The sequence below is a fragment of the Erpetoichthys calabaricus genome, chromosome 2 (assembly GCF_900747795.2).
Source record: "Erpetoichthys calabaricus chromosome 2, fErpCal1.3, whole genome shotgun sequence".
Taxonomy (NCBI): Eukaryota; Metazoa; Chordata; class Cladistia; order Polypteriformes; family Polypteridae; genus Erpetoichthys; species Erpetoichthys calabaricus.
Window position 1 is genome coordinate 27353864 of NC_041395.2, and position 23691 is coordinate 27377554.

General features: G+C 40.1%; 1 protein-coding gene across 2 annotated transcripts in view; it reads left to right on the forward strand.

Moving 5' to 3' along the window:
• LOC114645711 (potassium voltage-gated channel subfamily KQT member 1-like) overlaps nucleotides 1–23691 on the forward strand; it is a 773371-nt gene that overhangs the window by 239346 nt on the left and 510334 nt on the right. For both annotated transcript variants that reach the window (XM_028793526.2, XM_028793527.2), the window contains exons 10-11: nucleotides 9986–10105; nucleotides 11020–11158. In XM_028793526.2, the coding sequence (XP_028649359.1) occupies nucleotides 9986–10105; nucleotides 11020–11158 (259 nt within the window). The remainder of the gene's footprint in view (nucleotides 1–9985; nucleotides 10106–11019; nucleotides 11159–23691) is intronic.

Here is a 23691-nt window from a genome sequence, read left to right on the forward strand (position 1 = left end):
GGAAATCGTTTACATTTTATTAGTGCGTTACATATACTGTCACTGATCATAAAACTATGACATGTAAAACAGCAAAATGGCTGAACTCCCATTAAGCGAGATGTTGCTTTTTTCATAAGTAGATTTAATATCATATTTAGTCTTCGTTCATGACATAAAAACTTCAGAGAGGGTGTGGTTTTATGATAATATGAGTCTAAACCAGGGGTGGGCAGATTCAGTCCTGGAGGGCCGCAGTGGCTGCAGGTTTTTGTTCCAACCCAGTTGCTTAATTAAAAAACAATACTTGTCAATCATTTAATTTCATAGCTTGCTAATGCTTTAACTCTGCCATGTCAAGTCATTCTCATATCCTAGATTTATTTTCCTTTCTAAGGATATCATCCAAATGATTTGAAGTCTAAAATAAATGAGTAATTCTCAGTTCTTCACTTTTATCTCTTCACTTTCCTTCTAAGTATTTAATTAAACCTAATAGTGCATGATAAATACACACAGGTGTAAATGGAAACAAGCTAAATGGAGAAATGTTGGGTTATTTTGTCATTTGCATCTTATTGCTAATAAGGAACAATTAAAAACCAAGAGTACAGCTGTTTAAGATTAAAATAACCAATAAGGGTTCAACATCTTAACGAGCGAGACAACTAAAGTGAAGCAGAAGTGTAACTTGACCAATAAGTGCTTCTTATTAAGCAATTGGGTTGGAGCAAAAACCTGCAGCCCCTGCGGCCCTCCAGGACTGAATCTGCCCACCCCTGGTCTAAACAATAAGAAGCTGACAACAATAGTATTTTTCCTGTGTACTTGTGTAAAAAAAAAAAAAAAAACTAGTTTGAAAGAGAGGGCAAGATGAAATTAAGATACTATCACAGAAGGTTCTTCTTTGGCTCAGCTGGCTAAGGATGGTGGCACTCTGAATCATGTAGTCTGCAAGTGAAGATGTGCAGTCGAGAGGTGCACTGCCTGATCAAACTTCTTGCCTGTGATAAAGGCTCTGAAGCATCTCAGAATTAGGTAGATTTTTTATGGTGCCAGTTCACACTTTGACAAGCCATTTCTCAATTGTGCCCATAGCCTCCAGGGATTCACAGAAGAAGGACTATGATAAAGTATTAGATTTGTTGGCAAGCTGTGGGCCAGTAGGTTCCTGAATATTTGAACGCTTGTTTCAAATGCACAGGTCAAAGTGGATTTATTCTTGCCCAGCACAGCACTCCTTTAACTGGCTGTTATTACTAATTTGACCCTCTACTCCTGTCTTGCTAAGGGGTGATAGATTTTAAAATGTTTCTAACTTAAACATTTACAGTAGTCTTCTGACCACCTCTGCTCTGACAGATATTTATTTATTAACAATTTTCCATTTGCAAAAATGTGCACAGTCTTTAGTGTTTGATTGTATACTTCAGTTTATTTCACAGTTCTGGAAAGGTTTTTGTACTGAGGTGAATTTGTTTGTGTCAGACACGCAAACTGAAGGAATGAATCAGACATATAAAACACTCTACAGGGTTTCAGGATATTTTCCTGGACAAAATATTGTCAACATATAGTGTTCATTTACCTGTTATTTATCAGGCTGAAGTACATGGGGACTTGAAGAAGTCTGGAGGAAACATGAAAGCTCAAGACTGATTGTCATTGTCACCAGCATTCTCTTTTTTGGATTGTTTTAACAGTTTGGCTTTCTACTATAGATCTTTAGATTCGGGTTACATCAAGGAGATTAGTGTTACTCCTTATTGGACTTTTCAGCATAAAGAAGCTAGGTGGTCCTGTTATGTATTCTGCTGAACCTTGCTTATTTCTGCATTTATCCTGTCTTTCATAGTTGTTATATGACAACACCATTGTAAATGAAGCTCTGGTGATGTGCAGTCAGCCCTTTGCTGTTTTTATTTCTTGTTGAATGGTAATCTGTATATATTTGTTTTACTAATAAAATAGAATCTCAGAGAAGTTGATAAACAGAAGGAAGTATACAGAAAGCAAATCAACAAAAACAGACCTAACTGGACACAGCTGTTGCACCATGTGTATCTGGTGAGACGACTACTCGCTTAATAAAGTTCTCAGACCCTTCATTTACCACTTTCACTAACTTTTCCTATCCTTTTCTCATCTCATCTCATCTCTCTTCCTCCTGCCTATCAGGTACTTATCTTTATTCACCCAACAACCAGCCCTAGTCAGGTATACCTTTGATATTTGTTGGACATATCCTTATAGTCCTTTAGCCCATTCCTTCCTCAGATTAACAGCATGTTGTTATGTGTTGCAGGGAGCAGCTATACAATAAGAATTCTCTATACTTCTCTACCTTACAGGGGAAATGTACCACCCTCCTGGGATGGGATATAAAGTCTTCTGGTGTTGGCAGCCTAATTCAACTGGTATGGCCTCATGTGCTGTCAATGCAAGTAGTTTCTTTACTAGGGCATCGTAAGGCCTAAGTCCTGTCCCAAACAATGCCTACTGGTTGCCCTTCACATCTATAAATTAACAAACGTTAAAGTTTACTCTGGTCCGTCGTTTAACATGTCAACTACTTTGGACATATTTGGCAGTCAGCTCTGTTTAGTTGAGCTGCTGTTTGATGTCTCTTTGACATTCTGTTTTTGTTAACTCCTCAGACCCAGAATTCTGAATTTGTCTCCTAGGTTTTTTTCCCCTATTCTGGAGTTTTTATCTCTCTATTTTCCATTGCTGACAAGTCTTCGGTGCATATTGGGTATGTTTACCTTCTATGTTTCGTGTGTGTGTATGTATATATATATATAATATTGTCACAAACTCCACAAAGAACCATAGCAAGGTTTGGGGCAGCCACCCGTATATTTGGTTTCCTGGCTGCAAATTGCAAGTACTGTAAATGATAGCATTGATGTACACAAAACCGAGTACAAAACAGAACTCAGGGAATAGGAAAAAGGTGGAAGCTTTTAAAGGGGAAGACGGGAAGTGAGGTCAGAGTGGTCGGGCTCATAAGGGTCTTCAGCCATAGGCTCGAGCCCGGATGTGATATCACAGGGGTCAGAGCCGGCAAGATCTTCTTCCATAGGCTCAGACCCAGAAGTGACGTCAAGAGGGCCAGGTGGAATCTCCTGTGAATGGTTGGCAGGAAAGGGAGAAAAAGAGTCGGTGCACTCTGCAACATCCCAGTCTGATTCGGAATTGCCTTTACTCAAGCCCTTTAGCTGCCTCCCTTCCGCACTTGTGTGGCAATATATATTTATATATATATATATATATATATATATATATATATATATATATATATATATATATATATATATATATATATATATCCATCCATCCATCCATCCATTGTCTCCCGCTTATCCGAGGTCGGGTCGCGGGGGGCAGCAGCTTGAGCAGAGATGCCCAGACTTCCCTCTCCCCGGCCACTTCTTCTAGCTCTTCCGGGAGAATCCCAAGGCGTTCCCAGGCCAGTCGAGAGACATAGTCCCTCCAGCGTGTCCTGGGTCTTCCCCGGGGCCTCCTCCCGGTTGGACGTGCCCGGAACACCTCACCAGGGAGGCGTCCAGGAGGCATCCTGATCAGATGCCCGAGCCACCTCATCTGACTCCTCTCGATGCGGAGGAGCAGCGGCTCTACTCTGAGCCCCTCCCGGATGACTGAGCTTCTCACCCTATCTTTAAGGGAAAGCCCAGACACCCTGCGGAGGAAACTCATTTCAGCCGCTTGTATTCGCGATCTCGTTCTTTCGGTCACTACCCATAGCTCATGACCATAGGTGAGGGTAGGAACATAGATCGACTGGTAAATTGAGAGCTTCGACCTACCTAAATCGCTGTAGTTGTTGTTCAATTTCCACAATAACTGGTCACTAGTAAAGCTCTCATTCGCCTAATCTTCCATCTTCTCAAACCACTCTGGCCTCTCTTTAACCCTGCCAGGGAAGCCCTTGCCTATACTGTATCTGTGACTCCAAGCTTTTCTAGCCTGTTGCTGGGTATTCATATTAAGCCCCAACCTTGAAGTACCAATTCCTGGATGACATTTTGTGGGACTCTGGGCTTGATCCTGTAAAAGTCCTATAAATTTTTACACATGAACAGAGCTTCTGCTAGTGGCTTCAGGTATCATTTCAAGCACACTTGGATAAATATAAGAAATGAGCTGTGCAGTCATGCAAAGGTCTTAAAGACAAAGGCGACCAAACACCCCATTATGAAGATGGGAAATGGTGCAGTCTTTAGCCATGTGTTCTTCGCTGTCTTTTTATCATTTTGTACCCAGGGAAGTCTTGAAGATTGCCCATCAATGCCATCCCTTCCAGTATAGATCACAAAGCAGTTGTGTCCCTGACCATTATTACTTTCACAGGGCTGTTAACAACTATTGTGTTAGGACCATCTGTTTCTGCAGACCTACAATATGATTCATTATCCCAAAGGCACATATAAAATATACAAAGACAGGCAAGGCGAGTTTAGGCATTTCACGACTGGGCAGCTTTGAAGGGCTCCAGGCTGCCATGAGCTTCCTCACTTGAGCAGTGAGTGTTGATAATGTAGGTCTTTACTTCTTATAAAATCTGTTCCCAGTGACCACCAAACCACAATCACCTGTGACTCACTCCATGTGCTGTTTTTGTCTTTTATTTCGTGTGCTTTGCTCTCATGTCTTTAAGGTTTTTATTATGTTACAAGGAGACTATGTGTTACCTTACATGTTGAAACCTGACAGACATTTTCGTGGAATTGAATCCCACAGTTTAGCCTTTTGCACAAATTTTTAAAGATCTTGCATTCATAATTTCTAACCTTTACTTCAGTCAAACAGAGAATATTTTCAAGAAAGCTATGTGGCCTAGTGGCTAAGGCTATTGAGAAGGCTGCCATTTCAAAGCCTGAAAGTTCCTGGTTTATTGTTTGACTCAGAACATTTGCTCTAACTCTTTAAAAAATCAATTGAAATTATTCATATATAGGACACTCCTGCTTATCTGTCAAGTGGGATATATTCACAAATAAAACATAATTACATTAAAGCACAACATGACCTGAAAAAAGTACAAAAATCAAAGTACCATGTTAAACACAAAGTTCTCTTTGTAGAATACATTATATACAGAAATAATCATCCAAGCAGCATTGTTCCTCTCTTACACATAAAGCAGTGTGTCCATGTCAGCTGTGACCCACTGTAGTAGAAATGGGATGCCTTGTTCTGTTTGATGTTGTTGTTCGTTATGATGGTATTGGTCTTTTCACCCCACTCCATGAACTCAGGCACTCTGTCTTCTTGGTGCTTCAGCCATGTTCTGTAGTCATTGAGGTTGGTGATGTCTTGAATAAGTAACTGTAGAGTTGTAGCTGAATGATATGAATAGCATGAGGCGTGCGCTTAAAGATTCACAGTAGTCACTTCAGTTTGTATAGTGACCTTGTTAAGACCAAGAAGTTGAATTAATGTGGGGAAAAAAAACTTTGCACTGCAACCTTTCTGAGAGTATTTTTAGTTTCCTTTGCACTAAAAGGGATTAAGGAAAAACACTCCACCCATTTTTTATATACTGTCTACGTTATCTAGTGTAGTTTGTAGTGTTGTCATGTTTTCATTACAGAATAGAACTAACAGTTTGTGACATAATAAGGGTCTTTGGTGACCAATGCTGGACAACCGCAAATAATATTTAAAGAAAACAAGTTCATAAAAAATCTCAAGTAACTCTCAGAGCATCCAGTAACATGTTCACAATGTCCCAAACACGTGTATGTTTACGAAAATATTGTTAAGTAAGTCACTTCTGGAAAATGGTTGTGAATTAAAATGTAACTTGCTCAGACACCTAAGCACTTGAATAGACGACCCACCTCCCAATGTGATTCACGGTCCAGAAGTCAAGCTAACATTAAACTTCAAATGATATCAGCAAAAAGTGTGTACTGAGAGACATGTAAAACTAAGCTTTTAAAGTTAAAGAAAAGTAATTGAAAAAATATTATCAGGAAAGGAATACATCTTGTACTTGTGCATTTCTGAGAGGCTTCGATAAGCAGAAGGTCATTTCACCCATGCAATTTCACAGACTCTTGCTAAGTAATCTTGAGGTTCTTCAGTTGTGCTTCACCGATGTAAAATCCAGCACTCAACCTGCACCAGACTCTAAGAGCAGTTTCAAAAACAGAACACCATCTAATGTAGTTCTTCACATAGAACAAAATAGCAAATAAAATTTAAAGGTTTAGCACAGACCCTGTGTACTTCCTTTATAGTCTTTACAGTTATAGTAACAGGTTCTTGCCAAATTAAAAAAAGAAAATCTTAACATACCCTCATAAAGAGAAACAGTTTGATGTAATACAGAATATGACTTTTTGCCAGAGTTATATATGTTAGGATTCTTCCAGCTGAACAAAATATGTCTTCATTATGTAGGATGCTGCAACAGATTTTTCATAGCCCAATGCTATCCAGTAGGCTTTACTTCCAACAGCACTGTTAGAGCATCAGTAGCGATGTTTGATACCAGGCTGTTCAGGAGATGCACAACAATTTTTGCCTAAAATGGTTTAAGTGTAGGATATTCTTAAAATGCGACCTAGCAAAGTATGTGCTTGATGTTATCACTCACAGCTTGGATCTTACAATGTAATATATGTGAGCAATGAATAATCTTTAGTGGAATTATAGCATTATTGGCACATGTTAAGCTAGAATGTATTTTGTGAATGGCTGAATTCCATTCCCTCCTGAAATTGTAACTAAATAGTCCCTTTTTTATCATTTTCTAAGATCATTAAGGCATAAACTCTTTGAAATTTGTTGAAATAACCCTAGAGATGCGTTTTGCACCTTCTTCTAAACTACCCAGTATTAACTGAGGGATTAGACTTAGATAAAAAATGAGGAAAATTGGGTATGTTGCTTTTGACAAAGTTTGTTGTAAATAGAATAGTGTGGTGCTGAAAGATTAAATTTGGAGCATTATAATTCAAAAGATGTAAATACATGTCAATGCAGAGAGCTCTAAATTTTATGATAGATTTATTACTGCATAGGTCAAGAAAGCCTTAAACATGTGATTATAATGCATAGGGCCAGCAGATTAGAGTGTCCCTGCCTTAATATGTGACCTGTATTGGATTCAACCCTTTAATAAATGGTGAATAGATGATGTTGCACAGTACTTGGGTGCTTGGAAGAACAGCTTTTAAAGAACAACAAATCTTTATTGCTTGTTAATGGAAAGGATTTATTAGTAATGGTTAGGACCATATTCTTTTGTCTTGTTTACTATGAATTTTGATTAACATTTTAGGTTTTGAAATTTTGTCTTTCTGGTTTAAAAGCCGCATTGTTTTTTTCCACTATTCTTTAATGTTGCCCCCTTAAAATCTGTTTATTCATCTCACGATCTTCCTTCAAACCTACTGTTACAGCCTTTGATCGTCCAGTTTCTGACTTGGCCTCAATAATGAATATGAAAACCAACATAATACAGTGGAACCTCGGGTCACGACCATAATTCGTTCCAGAACTCTGGTCGCAACCCGATTTGGTCGTAACCTGAAGTAATTTCCCCCTTAGGATTGTATGTAAATTCAATTAATCCGTTCCGGACCGTATGAATTGTATGTAAATATATATTTTTTTAAAGATTTTTAAGCACAAAAATAGTTAAAACAGAGAAAACTAACATTGCAAGAGTTCACACTACAGCCTTACGAACCGCTCGCTGTAAACACTTCTTTTTTTTAATGTGTTTTAAGCACAGGGAAAAAAAAAATGAACATTTGAAAAATCCTTAATTTATACAAAAACTTAACCATAAACAACCAAGAAAACTAACCTTGCATGAGTCGAATTCTGGCATGAAGGAAGTGAGGAGGAACTGGGTGGAGAGGAGATTACAGTTTTGAGGTAAAGTCTGTGACGATGCGGATTCGCTGCATGCTCCCATCTCGCTTCTGGGAGCCCTTAAACCCGTCACTGTTGGTAATGTTACCGATGAGCATGACAGTGAGGCACTACAATGGAGCAAGGGGATGGTGCAAAAAGTGCCGAGTGCTTTTATGAAAATCAACAAAACAACAATCAAAAACAACGTCCAAATTAAATAAAGTGCAGTGCTTTCAGAATCCTTCAATAAATAAATAATCCCATAAAAACAGAAGTGAAGTGGAGGTTAAAATCCAATAGAAAAAAAGTCTTCATTAAATACAACGAGGTTAAAACAGTGCTGGAAGCAGTCTCTTTAAAAACAAGCCCGGTGCATTCTTTAACTGGTGATCCCCCTGCTTCCCCCTATCTAGGCTTCACAACTGGGGAGCCACTCTACCTGCAGCTGTCCTTCCTTCTGATCTGGAGGCCTCCCGATCCCTGGCTTCGGTCGCGCACTCTTCAGACCGAGACTTGGCTTCCCTGGCGACCAGGACGCCCACGTCAGGGAATTCACCGCCCAAGCCTCATGACTCCCGTTGCCTTCTCGGCCTTACGCTGCCAGCCGTCCTTCTTCTGGTCACTCCAGCTCCTTGATCGCTCAGCTGGAGTGACCACTTCCTTCTGCCCCACCGAGTGTCGGCCAAACATCCCTGCTTGGGCTCACTGTTAAGCTGCCTGCCTGCGAGCATGCGCTTGCTCACACCGGTTCTTTCCACACTGCTTCCTGCTTACTTCCTCACTCCGCAACCTCCATCTTTCTTTTCTTTTTCCTCCCTTTAGCCGCCTTGCGCTTCTATTTATGAAGATGACGTGGCAGCTGTAGCAACCAGCAGCCCCGGGACCAATTACGGATGTGGACGGTTTCCCACCTGTGCACTTAGGTGAGAAATCCCCACACCACGAATTCCCCTTGAACTGCTTCAGCCACTCAACCACCACACCTCTTCGCTAAACTGCAAGAACGGCGATTATTTATTTAAAACTGGCCTCTTGACGTGAGCTGTGGACCCGCTATACCACAAAGTCCCTCTGCGCGATGCACATCTGACCGAGAACAATGTACTGTACAGGGAGAGACTGAACACGTGCGTAAATCAACGGCTCGTATGAACTGGAAGGGAAACGAAATAGAGCACAAAGAGTTCACTGCGAATGCACAGGGAGAGACTGAACACGTGCGGAAATCATCGGCACGTACGAACCGGAAGGAAAACTGTCTTGTTTGTCACCCGAGTGTGTGGTCGTAAACAGATGCAAAAGTTTGGCGAACTTTTTGGTCGTAGCCCGATTTGTACGTGTTCAGAAACGTTCGTGACTCGAGGTTCCACTGTAAGTGAATTCTGAAGCATTGCATTTTGATTCATGCCTAGCTGCTAATGATTGATTAAGTGTGTGTATGTGTCTGTGTTTGACTGGTTGTCACCATGAACTGCAGCAGTCATTATTTTATATACACCTTTCTATAGCTAAACACTATCACAATTAAGATTTAGCATTATTATTTTAATCTTTCTTTCTACAGTAGCAGAAACTTAAAAGTGACCTGCTTAGGGTCACACACTTAATTATAAGCATTGCCTAAACCAGCATATTTAATTGTTGAAGTCTGATTCCTTGGCTGCTAATCCACTTTGGAGAGGACAGAGTGCTTGCCCATCTTTTCTCCTGGGCTCAGTTATTGCCCGTATTACGTGTTCTTCGCATGAGTGAGAGGGTTTTTCTCCATCTGCTCTGTTTTCTTTCTGCATCCTCTAGTCTGTAAGTTGTCCTGTTTAGTGTCCCCAGTCATTGGCTGCTACCCTATCCACACTCACAAACAGCATAGGCTCATATTTCATAATTGAAAAGATACGTGAAATTTAGTAGTTGACTGGGTTGATTCTTCCTTGCACTGAATGTTGCCAGGATAGGCTTCAGCCACACATGACCCTGAATTTGATTAAGAATGTATGAGAATGTTCTGAATGACTGACAATGAAATAAATGAAAGTAGTCCCTTCTTGTCACAGTATGCTTGTCTGCTCCTTGAACTTCACTCACTGTCACACTGATATTTTTTTTGTTTCAGACTGCCTGGAGATGTTATGCAGCTGAAAATCCTGACTCTTCAACCTTCAAGATGTATGTTCGAAAGCCAGTCCGGAGTCATCCTGCCACATCCAGTCCACGAACAAAGAAGGCAGCACAGGTTCTCCCCTTTACTTGCCTGTCCTCCTTTACCATCACAGCTGTATTAACATTAACATATTAATACCACTTATTTTAATACTGGGCCACAAGTGGTCAGAACCTAACTTGACAACATCATGTCTGAGGCAGGAACCAATCATGGATCAGGTCATGTCAGATGTGCCTCAAGGCATACTTCCCCTCACTGACTTTTCACACATCTCAAAGCTGAACAAGACCCATGTGGCCAGACTAATTTAAAGCAGGACACTGGGGCAGCAACATGAAGTGTTGTGTCACCCACAAATAAATACAACATTCTCAAATGTCCAGTACAGGGTCGCTGTGAGGGTGGGAAAGAACCAACACCAGACATTTTTCTTTAATTAAATATGAGCCTCTGCTGAAGAGAAGACCGGGAATATTTGTAGACACTGAGAGAACATATAGATGTGACAGTGACAATGATCAGGCCTGACATTTGAACCAAGTCTTTGGGAAAACAATGCAAAGCATTAAGTAACTCTAAAAGCCTTAAAATTACCAAATAGGCTTAATCCATTTCTGAGTTATGGGTTGGGGGCCGGAGACTGTAGTGGTAGTATTGGTCAAAATGCAGGAACTGACTCTGAACAGGGTGCCAATCTGTCTCTGGTCCCATTCAAATTGTCAGAATTTTTTGATGTGGGAGGAAGACTGGATTGCCCACATGGCCAGAGGTAGAGCATTCAACCTTAGTCAAGTCACTGGATAAAAGAGGCGACAGTACTAACTTTGCACTTCCATGCCATCCATAAAGCAACATTAAACTACAAAATGAATCCCAACAGAGGGCACATTTAAGGAACAAAAGTGGACATTTAATCTGCATTCTTCTCACAAACCAATATGAGTTAATACTATGTTTTTCATTAAATTTTTTGTTCTTTTTAGGCAAAAATTAGAAAAAAGCCCAAAACTGAGAAGGACAATGGCTTCAGTACACCAAGTATTCCACATATCACGTACGATCATGTCTTAGACGAGAAGAAATCAGATCACCTCAGCGTAGATGGATACAGCAGCTCAGGAGGTAAAAGACGGGGAAGGGTGTATTTGGTGGGATGAGGAAGGAGGACGAGCTACTACTGGCATCTGTTTAACAAATAATTTTCATTATGAGACGACAAAAAAAAAAAAAAAAAAAAAATATGATTCCCCAAAAATTCATCTGTTGGGGAGATACTGAAAATTGAAGTTAGTACTTTATACAAGAATTAAGGAGACTATTTTTTCTTTTTTTTTCATCAGCAAAAACAGACTGTGTGCATGTGTGCAGCATGTTATCTTGTGTGCATGCTTCTGATTTCTGTCTGCACGTTGAGATGCTTCCATTCCTTTCGCTTACGGCTGCGTATGGGTGTCTCATTTATGTTTATTTTCCTTATACAGTGTGTTACTGTACAATGAAGAGCATTTCTTCCTGTACATGTGTGCTGAAGTATGTTTGTGTTCACATGTTTTGGATTAGAGTTAGATGAGCTTATGACTGCATGTAAGTGTCTGCACACAATGAAATTTATTTGCATATAAGTACATGTGTTTATCTGGCTACAGTATGTGTGTTGTACGTTCATATATGTTTGTGTCTATACTTTTTTTATAGTTGTGTGCAGGTATGTATTTGGTTGGGCAGGCATGTTTATTTGTGGGTAGCGTTTGCACTGCACAATTTTGTTCAAATGTACAAGTCAATGTATAGTCATATGAAAAAGTTTGGGAACCCCTCTTAATTCTTTGGATTTTTGTTTATCATTGGCTGAGCTTTCAAAGTAGCAACTTCCTTTTAATATATGACATGCCTTATGGAAACAGTAGTATTTCAGCAGTGACATTAAGTTTATTGGATTAACAGAAAATATGCAATATACATCATAACAAAATTAGACAGGTGCATAAATTTGGGCACCACAACAGAGATATTACATACTTAGTTGAGCCTCTTTGTGCAAATCTAACCGCTTCTAGATGCCTTCTGTAGCCTTTGATGAGTGTCTGGATTCTGGATGGAGGTATTTTTGACCATTCTTCTATACAAAATCTCTCCAGTTCAGTTCAATCTGATGAATGCCGAGCATGGACAGCCTGCTTCAAATCATCCCATTGATTTTCGATGATATTCAAGTCAGGGGCTGTGACGGCCATTCCAGAACATTGTACTTCTCCCTCTGCATGAATGCCTTTGTAGATTTTGAACTGTGTTTTGGGTCATTGTCTTGTTGGAATATCCAACCCCTGCGTCACTTCAACTTTGTGACTGATGATTGAACATTATCCTGAAGAATTTGTTGATATTGGGTTGAATTCATCAGACTCTCGACTTTAAAAAGGGCCCCAATCCCTGAACTAGCCACATAGCCCCACAGCATGATGGAACCTCCACCAAATTTGACAGTAGGTAGCAGGTGTTTTTCTTGGAATACGGTGTTCTTCTTCCACCATGCAAAGCGCTTTTTGTTATGACCAAATAACTCAACTTTTATCTCATCAGTCCAAAGCACTTTGTTCCAAAATGAATCTGGTTTGTCTAAATGAGCATTTACATACAACAAGCGACTCTGTTTGTGGCGTGAGTGCAGAAAGGGCTTCTTACTTATCACCCTGCCATACAGATGTTCTTTGTGCAAATTGTGCTGAATTGTAGAACGATGTACAGATACACCATCTGCAGCAAGATGTTTTTGCAGGTCTTTGGAGGTGATCTGTGGGTTGTCTGTCACCATTCTCACAATCCTGCGCATATGCTGCTCCTGTATTTTTCTTGGCCTGCCAGACCTGCTGGGTTTAACAGCAACTGTGCCTGTGGCCTTCCATTTCCTGATTCCATTCCTTACAGTTGAAACTGACAGTTTAAACCTCTGAGATAGCTTTTTGTACCCTTCCCCTAAACCATGATACTGAACAATCTTTGTTTTCAATCTTTTGAGAGTTGGTTTGAGGATCCCATGCTGTCTCTCTTCAGAGGAGAGTCAAAGGGAAGCACAACGTGCAATTGACCACCTTAAATACCTTTTCTCATGATTGTCTATGAAGTTCAAGGCTTAACGAGCTCATCCAACCAATTTGGTGTTGTAAGTAATCAGCATTGAGCAGTTACATGCATTCAAATCAGCAAAATTACCAACATTTTTGCACAGCCAGTTTTTCACATTTGATTTAATTTCATACAACTAAATACTGCTTCACTAAAGATCTTTGTTCAGAAAACACCGCAGTAATCAGATGCTCCTAGGAAATGAAAGACATACCACTGTTATCTTTTTTGTTGAAAGGAGAGTAAATTATTATGGAGGCTGAGAGGTGTTCCCAAACTTTTTCATATGACTGTATATATGTGGAATTTAAGGATGTTCCAATCAAGTTTTGTAGAGCCTATACAGATCATATGTAACTGAATTGGCTTATTCCTATACACACATTGTAATTTTTTTTTTTAATTCCTTTAAAAAATCATTTTTACACTAATCTCATACATAACCAGATGTTTAATTGTTTACTGCTCAAAAAAAATTAAAGGAACACTTTTTAATCAGAGTATAGCATAGTATAGTCTCAAGGGCATGGAGGAGATTCCAGGAGAAAGGCAGTTACTCTAGGAGAGCTGGAGAGGGCCGTAGAAGGTCCTTAACCCATCAGCAGGACCGGTATCTGCTCCTTTGGGCCAGGAGGAACAGGATGATAGATAGATAGATAGATAGATAGATAGATAGATAGATAGATAGATAGATAGATAGATAGATAGATAGATAGATAGATAGCACTGTCAGAGCCTATAAAATGACCTCCAGCAGGCAGGCCGCTGGTGTGAATGTCTCTGACCAAACAATCAGAAACAGGCTTCATGAGGGTGGCCTGAGGGCCCGACGTCTTCTGCTATTTTTATACAGCTAGACGTTCCTAATTCTTCAAGTTTAGGTATGGATTACCATTTTAGTTCTGCAGTACTTGTTTCTTACCAAAACATATACTGTACTAGCTGTGTTACTCAGCTTCACCTGGGATGCTTTCTAAATCCAGCAACCATACCACATGTACTTCAGAAGAGGTCATCCACTAGAAGGTAAGCATGTTTGGGCTTGGTCAGTACTTAGATGGGAGGCCAACTAGCAAAAGCTTGGATTGCTTCTGGAAGAGGTATTGGTAAGCTAATGTGGATCCCAATTTCCCCTAGTGCAGTGACGTGGACACTGTGCTATGAAAATAGTGCTGTCCTTCACATGAGACGCAAAACCAAGGCCCTGCCTCTCTGTGGTCATAAAAGATTCCTGGGAATCCTTCGTAATCTACAAGGTGTACCCCAATGTCCTGGCTAAATATACCTCCATGCCCTAGTCCCTCTGGCCCCCTAATAATCCCATGTCTGTAATTGGCAATCTGTCTTCACCACCTAATAAGCTCATGTGTGGTGAGCATACTGCCACACATTAGTGGAGACTGGAGTGGCTCCCCACTCACTGATGTGCTTTAAGTAGTGCAAAAAGTGCAATACAAGTATAAAGATTATTATTATGATTAAATCAGTCAGCCTCAGTTATAGTTCTGTTGATTAACTGGATGACTGCTCTGAATACTTTTTCTGTTTATTACTCCAGTTTTTGTAATGTAAAGGCTAATATTCCAATATTCTTTCTCTCTGGTTAAGTCTGCCTTGCTGCTCCCTGAAGGAGGTTTGTAGCAAAAAGGCTTGCATTCACTCAACTCTCATAATACCTCACATAATTGAGCACCACAACAAAATTATCATAAAGCTTAGAAACGCAGATGGTGAAAAAATTGTTTTTTTGTAATTGGCCAATTTACTGATTACCAATAGAGTAATTCTAGTGAAAATTATCCAATTTAGATTGGTGGCTGCTAAATCAGAGCATCACTAGTGGGAGTAGGTGTACATAGACCTAACCAGGGTTGCTGTCTACCTTGGGCAGTGTGCTGCCAAAACAAGATCTGGTCTTTACAACCTGAACTGAAAAAAACAGATTTGGTAATGGATACATGTATTAATTGAAGCGTATGTACTATATGTTTGAATGTATGTACAATTCTGAAATTGTGCATATCTGGTTGCAATGTTTTTTGATTGCGTTTTTGTGTTGTACTTTTTTTAAAATTTTGTTTTACAGTTGTGTGCATATGTGATTTGGTGTGTGTAGTTGTGTGTATAGTAATATGTAGGCATAATCCAACCCAGAATTACTATAAGAAAACCAAAGTGGAATACAAGAAATGTATTCTAATAAGTAAACTACATTGTACAAGAAAGGAGCCAAAGTGCATCCTGGTAATTACAGTCTAATAAGTCATACTTCTATACCATGCTAAATTATGCCTTACCTGAAGAAAGGGCCTAAGTTGCCCCGAAAGGCTGCATATTCTTTTTAGTTAGCCAATAAAAGGTGTCATTTTGCTTGCCTTCTCATTATATCCTGTGGGGAACAGCCTGGACACAGACAGGTAGACATGATTGAAGCACCACAACACGTGTGTTTACACTATTTACACAGACACAACCCAGTGCCGCAGCACCAAAGTCCAGGCCCTCAATACAATGCCTTTCTGTTCTGGTCCGCCTCCTCTCCTCTCCTGTCCTCTCCTCCGAGCTCTGTCCTCTTCCACTCCAGCCATCGAATGGAGAGAGACGACCCCTTTTATCCCTACCCGGATGTGCTCCAGGTGCCTCCCGATTGGCTTCCACCGGCACTCCCCAGTGTGGCGGAAGTGCCAGCTGCGCACCCGGAAGCACTCCGGGTGTCCCTGGTCTTCTTCCCCCCAGCACTTCCGGGTGTGGCGGAAGTGCTGAGGGCCAGGGCTCCTCAGGCATTGGGGCGCCCCCTGGCGGTGACCACGGGCACCAATAGGGTTGAGCTTCTAAGCTCAGTTCCCGTGGTCCCCAAAGCAACCAGGGCTGTCGCCCCCTCGTGGTCTGTAGGAGGCGTAAGCCCTTCTCCGGTCCTTCCGGGCATCCCAGCTGGGTGCCACCCCCAGCCGCTTGCCACAATCCATAATGGCTAACACAGTACATCACCCTAGTACTACATGCAAAATTATGGAAATTATAATAAAAAATAAACTGGAAGAGTACCTGTTTGAAAATAGTATACCAAATAAAAGCCAGAATGGATTTATGAGAGGAAAATCCTATCAATCCAATCTGTTGGATGGTTGAGCAGGCCACTGGAGTATTTCACAAAAGCAATGCATACAATAAAATGTACTTTTGATGCAGCCTTTAAAATTGAACCCCTCCAAAGATTAGCTTTGAAACTACAGGCACAAGAGAGAATACAAATAGATAAGAGGAGAATGCCCCATGGGGGTGAGGTTATCACTGATGTTCCTCAGAGGTCTGTCTTTGTACCACTGCTTTTTCTAATTTATATTAAGTAGATTCTGATGTACTGTATTTAGTAAATTTGTGAAATTTATAAACTGTACTATAATTGGAGGAATAGCAGTTTCTGACAAGGTAGCAAATCCTGGACAGTCTTTAAGACTGGGCAAATTTTTGGAAAAAAAAGTTTAATAGGCAAAAGGAACTTCAGTTTTAAATATGTGAGACACCGTCCTATAGGACACAGTCTCTGAAAAGGATTTCAGGGATAATGTTGACACAACATTCTCATTATCTAAGCAAAGTGCTGAAGCAATTGAAAAGACAAATAAAATGTTAGGCTATTTTGTAAAAACTGAATGTAAATCAAAGAACATTTTGCTTAGACTGTACAGTACAATGCATTACTGAGTCCACTACTGGAATACTGTGTATTGCAAAAACGACATTACTGCACTTGAAGCTGCGCAGAGGACAACATCCAAGTACATCAAAGGACTTAAGGACCTGTTGTACTATGACAGACTCTGAGAATGTAACGTGTTTAGCCTCAAGCAGAGGTGGCTGGTGACCTAATTCAGGTCTTCAAAATTCTCAAAGACACTGATAAAGTAGATCTATCTGAACTCTTTCAACTTAATGGTGAATCACATACTTGAGGACATCCAGTGAAAATTAAGGGGAAGTACATTTAAGACTGAAGCCAGGAAGCACGTCTTTACTCAAAGAGTTGTGGGACTCTAGAACAAACTACTGAGACATGGAATTTAAGCAGAAACTTTTGGCAACCCTTTTCCAGCTCTGCTCCCAGGTCCTAATTCAACTGCTCTCTAAATGGAAGGGTAGTTTAAGCCACACTCCACGGCCACTTCTGGAGTTACTTCCAATCCTTTTAAAACCATGTAAAGCTCTGGGGCAGGCCTCTATCTGGATCAAGAACCTCAAGCTAGAGTGCCCTCTATTGGTTTTGAGTATCTTTGCAATCCTGATATATTAATGGCCTTAAAATATCATAACACGTGGGAAATCCTTCCATTATAGGAGTGCCAGTGGCACGACTTGTGTGCATTCACACATACTGTGTACATTTAAAGGAATATCCAACCTGAAAATTTTTTTATATGATACTCACCCCATGTATTTTATATTGATGGCCAAGACAAAAAAAATCTTGTTTTCATGCACGACAGAGAGAAACAGTTTGATATAATAGAGGTCTAAGGTGACCAATGCTGGACAACAGCATCAAAAACATAATCGACATGTTAAGATATTCTATCTTAGGCACACATCCCAAATACACATTTTTCTAAAATATTTAATAAATGACCTCTAGTGAATGAAATAGAAACCAGTAGTGACCAATGGTGTAAAAAAGTTTCTGGTGTCACATAATGCATAAGTTAGTTATCCAGTTGTATGTACCAAACATGCTAATCACATTGCATGCTTTTTTTCCTAAAATATTGTTAAATAATTACTTCCAGAATAATCAGAGCACATCATAAAAAGGAAAAAAATGCCTCATAGGATTGCCTTTGAACTGTCAGCTGGACTCTTGACTAATGAATGAGGTGGAGAGATGAGTGTCTTAAACTCAAAGTTCTGTTCAGTGACTATAGGGACCCCACAAGCCATTGCAGATGTTTTCATGAGGTGGCATTCGAATGCATAATCCTAAATAAAGCGGCACTGAGTTTATAACAAAAAAATGTGTTCTCTAACAACTACCTGGTGTTTCATTCATGTACAGACAACACAAAAGCCACCTTTTGACCCAAAAGGACCTATCTGTCTCTTTGTCACTTCACTTCCCTGCCACTTGTGTCCAGGTTGAATTGCCTGCTTCAGTCTCCTCATTTTGCCTATTGTCTGCATTTTTTATGACCTTCTCACCTTGTCTGCCTTCCAGTCTTTTCCCCAGATGATGTTTTTGTGTGAATTGTTATTTGGATATGCATGAGTTTAAAAAGCAATGGAGCTCAAACTGTTGACATGAAGAGTAAATTTAGGTTTTTTTTTGTGATATTCAGGGCAGTTTTTTACTAACCGTTTTCTTTATTTCTAAGTGTGCTGAATAAAACATTGTGTGTTGCTAGTAGTTTGTAGTCCACAATATGTTTGCTGTAAATCGGATCAAATCTGTAACTTTCATTTGTGTTTTCTGAGATAATGTTTGAAGCAGAGCTCCACTGATTTGCAGCATTCATACTGTTAATTTTGGGGGTGGGGGTGAAGTTGTGTGGACTCTAATAGTAGCTCTTACAGTTACTGCCAACCAGGGAAGAGAATGTCCTGCCATTTACAACAAAGAAAGAAAGAAAGAAAGTGTTTCCAGAGACTTGTTGACATTTACATCCCCATTGGTACCAGGCCTTTATATATATATATATATATATATATATATATATATATATATATATATATGGAAGCGAAGGTCTGTGATACGGTTTGCATATTTGCAACTGGAGATCCACAAAGGGAGAAGATGAATCCCGTATCATAAAGTGGTTTTTATTCCTAAGCCTTCAGCCCCTGGCAGGAGCTGTCATCAGAGGACAATGCTTAGACTTACAAGAATCAAAGGCAATATACAGCAAAATTAAGTGGTGGGGGAAGGGTGGTCTTTAGGTCGGTGTGTGTGTGTGTGTGGGGGGGGGGTAATGAGGTGGGGGTTGGGAAGAGTATTGGTCGTAAATTTGTTTTTTTTTTATTTATTTATTATGAACATGTTCTTCTTAAGTTTGTATATGCTGGGTTTATGGCGGCACGGTGGCGCAGTGGGTAGCGTTGCTGCCTCGCAGTTACGAGACCCGGGTTCGCTTCCTGGGTCCTCCCTGCGTGGAGTTTTCATGTTCTCCCCGTGTCTGCGTGGGTTTCCTCCAGGTACTCCGGTATCCTCCCACAGTCCAAAGACATGCAGGTTAGGTGCATTGGCGATTGTAAATTGTCCCTAGTGTGTGCTTGGTGTGTGTGTGTGTGTGTGCACGCGCGCGCCCTGCGGTGGGCTGGCGCCCTGCCCAGGGTTTGTTTCCTGCCATGCGCCCTGTGTTGGCTGGGATTGGCTCCAGCAGACCCCCGTGACCCTGTAGTTCGGATTCAGCGGGTTGGAAAATGGATGGATGGATGGATGGATGGATGCTGGGTTTATGTCCAAACATCTGTTAATGTTGTTTTCGTTTGATAGCCAAGATTCACCTTACTTGTACATTGTTCCAGTTGAATGAATGTCCTGTTTTTCTTGTTAAAACAAGAAAAAGGTATTAGAATCAAGCAAAATTATCTGCCAATATAGTGAGAAAGTTTAACTTGTTAACTTGAAAAATTTTCTAAAAATGAGATTATATATCTTACACATACAAATCTACTCAAGTCAGTTATTGTTAAAATAAAAAAAAAAAACAAGATCTATTATTTCTTTTCAAGATTGTCTGGCTTGTTAAGATTTCATTTTTTGCAGTGTACCGATTAAGACGAGCAGCAAGCAGCCGGCTATTCCATCCCCCACCGCCACAGAACGTTCACTAAGTTTTCCCAGCTCATGCCTTGTTTGATTTTCTGGGAGTGACTGAAGTGCTGGAGTTTTAGAGTGGAAATAATAGATCGCTATTTGGAACACACACATTTCATGTGTGTTCTGTTTCTACAGTAATCTGTGTAAACACGTTTTTAAAACAGAAACATTTTTTATATTTTAGTAGTATATGACATAATGTAGGCGTAAATTATATAATGCATGAAGCCTGAAATCCAAAGATCAAGTAAACACTTTCACAAAAAATTCAAGGAATAGACAACAGCTTCAGTGGCATAGCGGTAAGATTTGCTGACTTGTAATCAAGAGTCCCCGGTTCGATCCCCACTCACTCCTATATTTGCCGTTTTCAGTAGTGAGCTGCTCCTTTTGTTAATACTGTATTATACAGTACACACATACATTTTGTTTGCATCTGTAACACACTGTGCGCATTTATAGGACTTGTAAAAGTTACCGTTTTTTTAACTTTTATTCTCTCTAAATCACGATCACAATACATACTACCCCCCCACCCAGGGATCTGACGCTGTTATTTTTCATTTGAAATGGAATAACTGGAGATGTGAGTGGTGTTTTGAGACAATGGAACTGGACATTCTCTCAACTGGAGGGATTAAAGCTGACACACAAACGCTGGCGAATCTGCCTTCTTCGTATCTCACCATCACTTGATTTTTTTTTTTTCTTCAGTTTTATTGAGTGTTCGTGCTCATGCTGAATTAGTGTGCACCTTATGGTGTATGATGTCAAAAAAAACCAAAAAACACAGACGTAGGTATATATGATATTTGGAATTATTCGATTTTATGACCTGTATAGTACATTTCGGAAAACTTTGTGGCACGGATGCAACATTATTCATATTATTCATATTCATTTGCATAACATCTTGCGGTTTGTAATCAGTGACTGCATGTTTTTTTTTCCCCGATCTTGCCAGTCCCGACATGTTGCTGTATGCTGTTTCTTTTGTACTCCAGGACATGCAGAGGATAGAATAGTACAGAGCAGTAAGTTCAGCACTATTTGCAATCATCAGATTCAAATGTTAACTGTTCACACACACGCAAGGATCGTCTTTTCTACATTTAGAACGCGTGTACCTGTTACAATGTACACGCTTCTCTCTATGCTGTGGTTCCTATTACACACCTGAAAGAAAGACAATATATGTGAAAACAAAATCGCACTAATGCAATATTATTTGAAAACGAATAGCGTCAGATCGGGTGTGGATTTATGCTGGTGCCATTACTGAAAGAAAAAAAAGATCAACATGTACGTTGATCCTGCAGCACTGAATAAACTCAAGCGCTCTAACATCCCCCCCACTTCCCCCCAATCTGACTCTAAGAAACAGCGCAAGTACAGACGCAAACCAAGTGTGATCAAGAGTCCCCGGTTCGATCCCCACTCACTCCTATATTTGCTGTTTTCAGTAGTAAGCTGCTCTTTTTTTAATATTATACAGTACAACACATACACTTGGTTTGCGTCTGTACTTGGTTTGTGCTGTTACTTAGAGTCAGATCTGGGGGGGAGGTGGGAATGTTAGAGCACGTGAGCTTATTCAGTGCAGCAGGATGAACGCACATGTTGATCTTTTTTTTCTTTCAGTACATGTGCCTTTCCTGTTTATTTATATATCTAGTGACTTTTTTGCCTGTCTGTCTCTCTATTGCGCAGTGCTTGGTCTGTCTGTGTGTTATGGATCTTAAAAATAACAGTTATAAGGACACTTGTTCATGTTAATTGCAGTCTCAATTGTTAAAAAATATTTTTAAAGGAGCATCCCACATGAAAATATAACGATCTCATTAACTGACAGTGCATACCAATTTATAAATTTTATGTCCGTTTAAGGTTAACAAGAAAAAAAAAAAAAGAACACTTTCACATCAATGGGGAATTGAACTCAGGTCCCTGATGGACAGTAAGCCTGCTGCGCTCTGAGACAGCAAATCTTACCGCTACACCACAGAAGCTGTTGTAGTGTTCTTGAACCTTTTGTGAAAGTGTTTATTTGATGTTTGGACTTCATGCTGCTTCACACATTCTATAGTTTATGCCTACATTCTGTAACATTTATTACTAAAATATGAAAAAGTTTCTGTTTTAACAATGTGTTTACACAGATTACTGTAAAAATGGAACACACATGAAATGTGTATGTTCCTAAAAACAATCTATTATTTCCACTCCACTTCACTCCCAGATAATCAATCAAGGCATGAGCTGGGAGATGCTCGTGCACGTTCTAAGTCGGTGGGGGGATGGAATAGCCGGCTGCTTGCAGCTTGTTTTTATTGGCACATTTAGAGGACAAAGGACGCTGGCGGAGAGGTGCGAATGGTTTTAAGGTGGGCCGGATCTACGAGTTTTTTCGTAGACTCTGGTAATTCTAGAGTTAATGGCCGTAGCACAGTCATTATGGAGTTTTCTATTTTCACTATCACACATTTTCTCTGGCATCATTTTGAGATTGAGGGTATATATATATATATATTTATAAAAATAAAATATAAATAAAATTCAACTTCTGTCTGTTCGCTTTTCACGGGACAAGTACTTAACAGATTTAGATCGTGTTTTTTTCAATAATTTGCTTGAACATTCCGGTTGATTTTGCAACGTCTCTCATTGCACTAAGTATCATAGTTCGCTTGTGGTACAGCTTTATTTATGCAAATCTGAGAGAGACGCAGTGGACCGATGGGATGGGGGCAGGAGCGATATATTTGTGCTAATCCAAGACAGAGGCTGCTGGCTGAGGGAAGGGGGAAACGTAACATCAGGAGTAGGGAGCTGGGTAGGGCCCTCCTTGCTGTCCTGTTTCACTTCTATGCAGGTGAAGCCACGGGGGATGGCTAGTTTATATACATCAGGCCCAAAAAAAAAAAAAAAAAGTTGCATGTGCCAGTGCCTACCTATTACTGCACTACTACTGCCGCGTGGCACACTGCAAGCTATGCACATTGGAACAACTCTGTCTTGTGCAGCATTTTGAAATCACAGGGTCAGTTACGTACCTTCAGTTTTAACAGCGTTTAGTAGCTTTTCACTTTTGTTAAAATTAATGTACAGTACTATACATTATAATGGCCGATAAATGTATGTGTGTGGTGTTGGAATTGTCACAAAAAAATTGAAATTATTAAACATGTACAAAACTGTGAAATTGCTTCAAGTATTGTTTCAATTTCCGAAGTAGGAAGAATAACAGTGACTGATATATTGTGTGATGCCGACAAAATTGAAAAATGTGTCGATTAATGTTAGTATTCTTGTCTATTGTAATTTTCTTTTTAAATTCTGTTACGTTATGTTTTGTTGCAGGCAGTTTGTGATGCGCTGTGCGGGAGCAGAAAGGGTGGAATGAATGCTGTAAGTGATAGGACTGGATGAAGGGCTTCTGCTCTATAAGGGGAGGACGTGCCTCTTAGGAGATGAGTGACAAGAGAAGTTAGGAGGAAAAGGAAGGTGCGGTGGAAGGATGTTTTGAGTAGGGAATCAGGAGACATAAGCGGGAGTGTTTGTGGTATACAGAACAACAGAATGTAACTGGCAGAAGATAAATTAACTGGTAGGGAGTGCTTTCCTTTATTGTTTTGGAGGTGTGCTCTGTAATCCAGATAAGACAGGGGACCGTTTGTTACGGAATAAAGACTCTAAGTAAAACGTAGAAAACTCTAGTACCTCT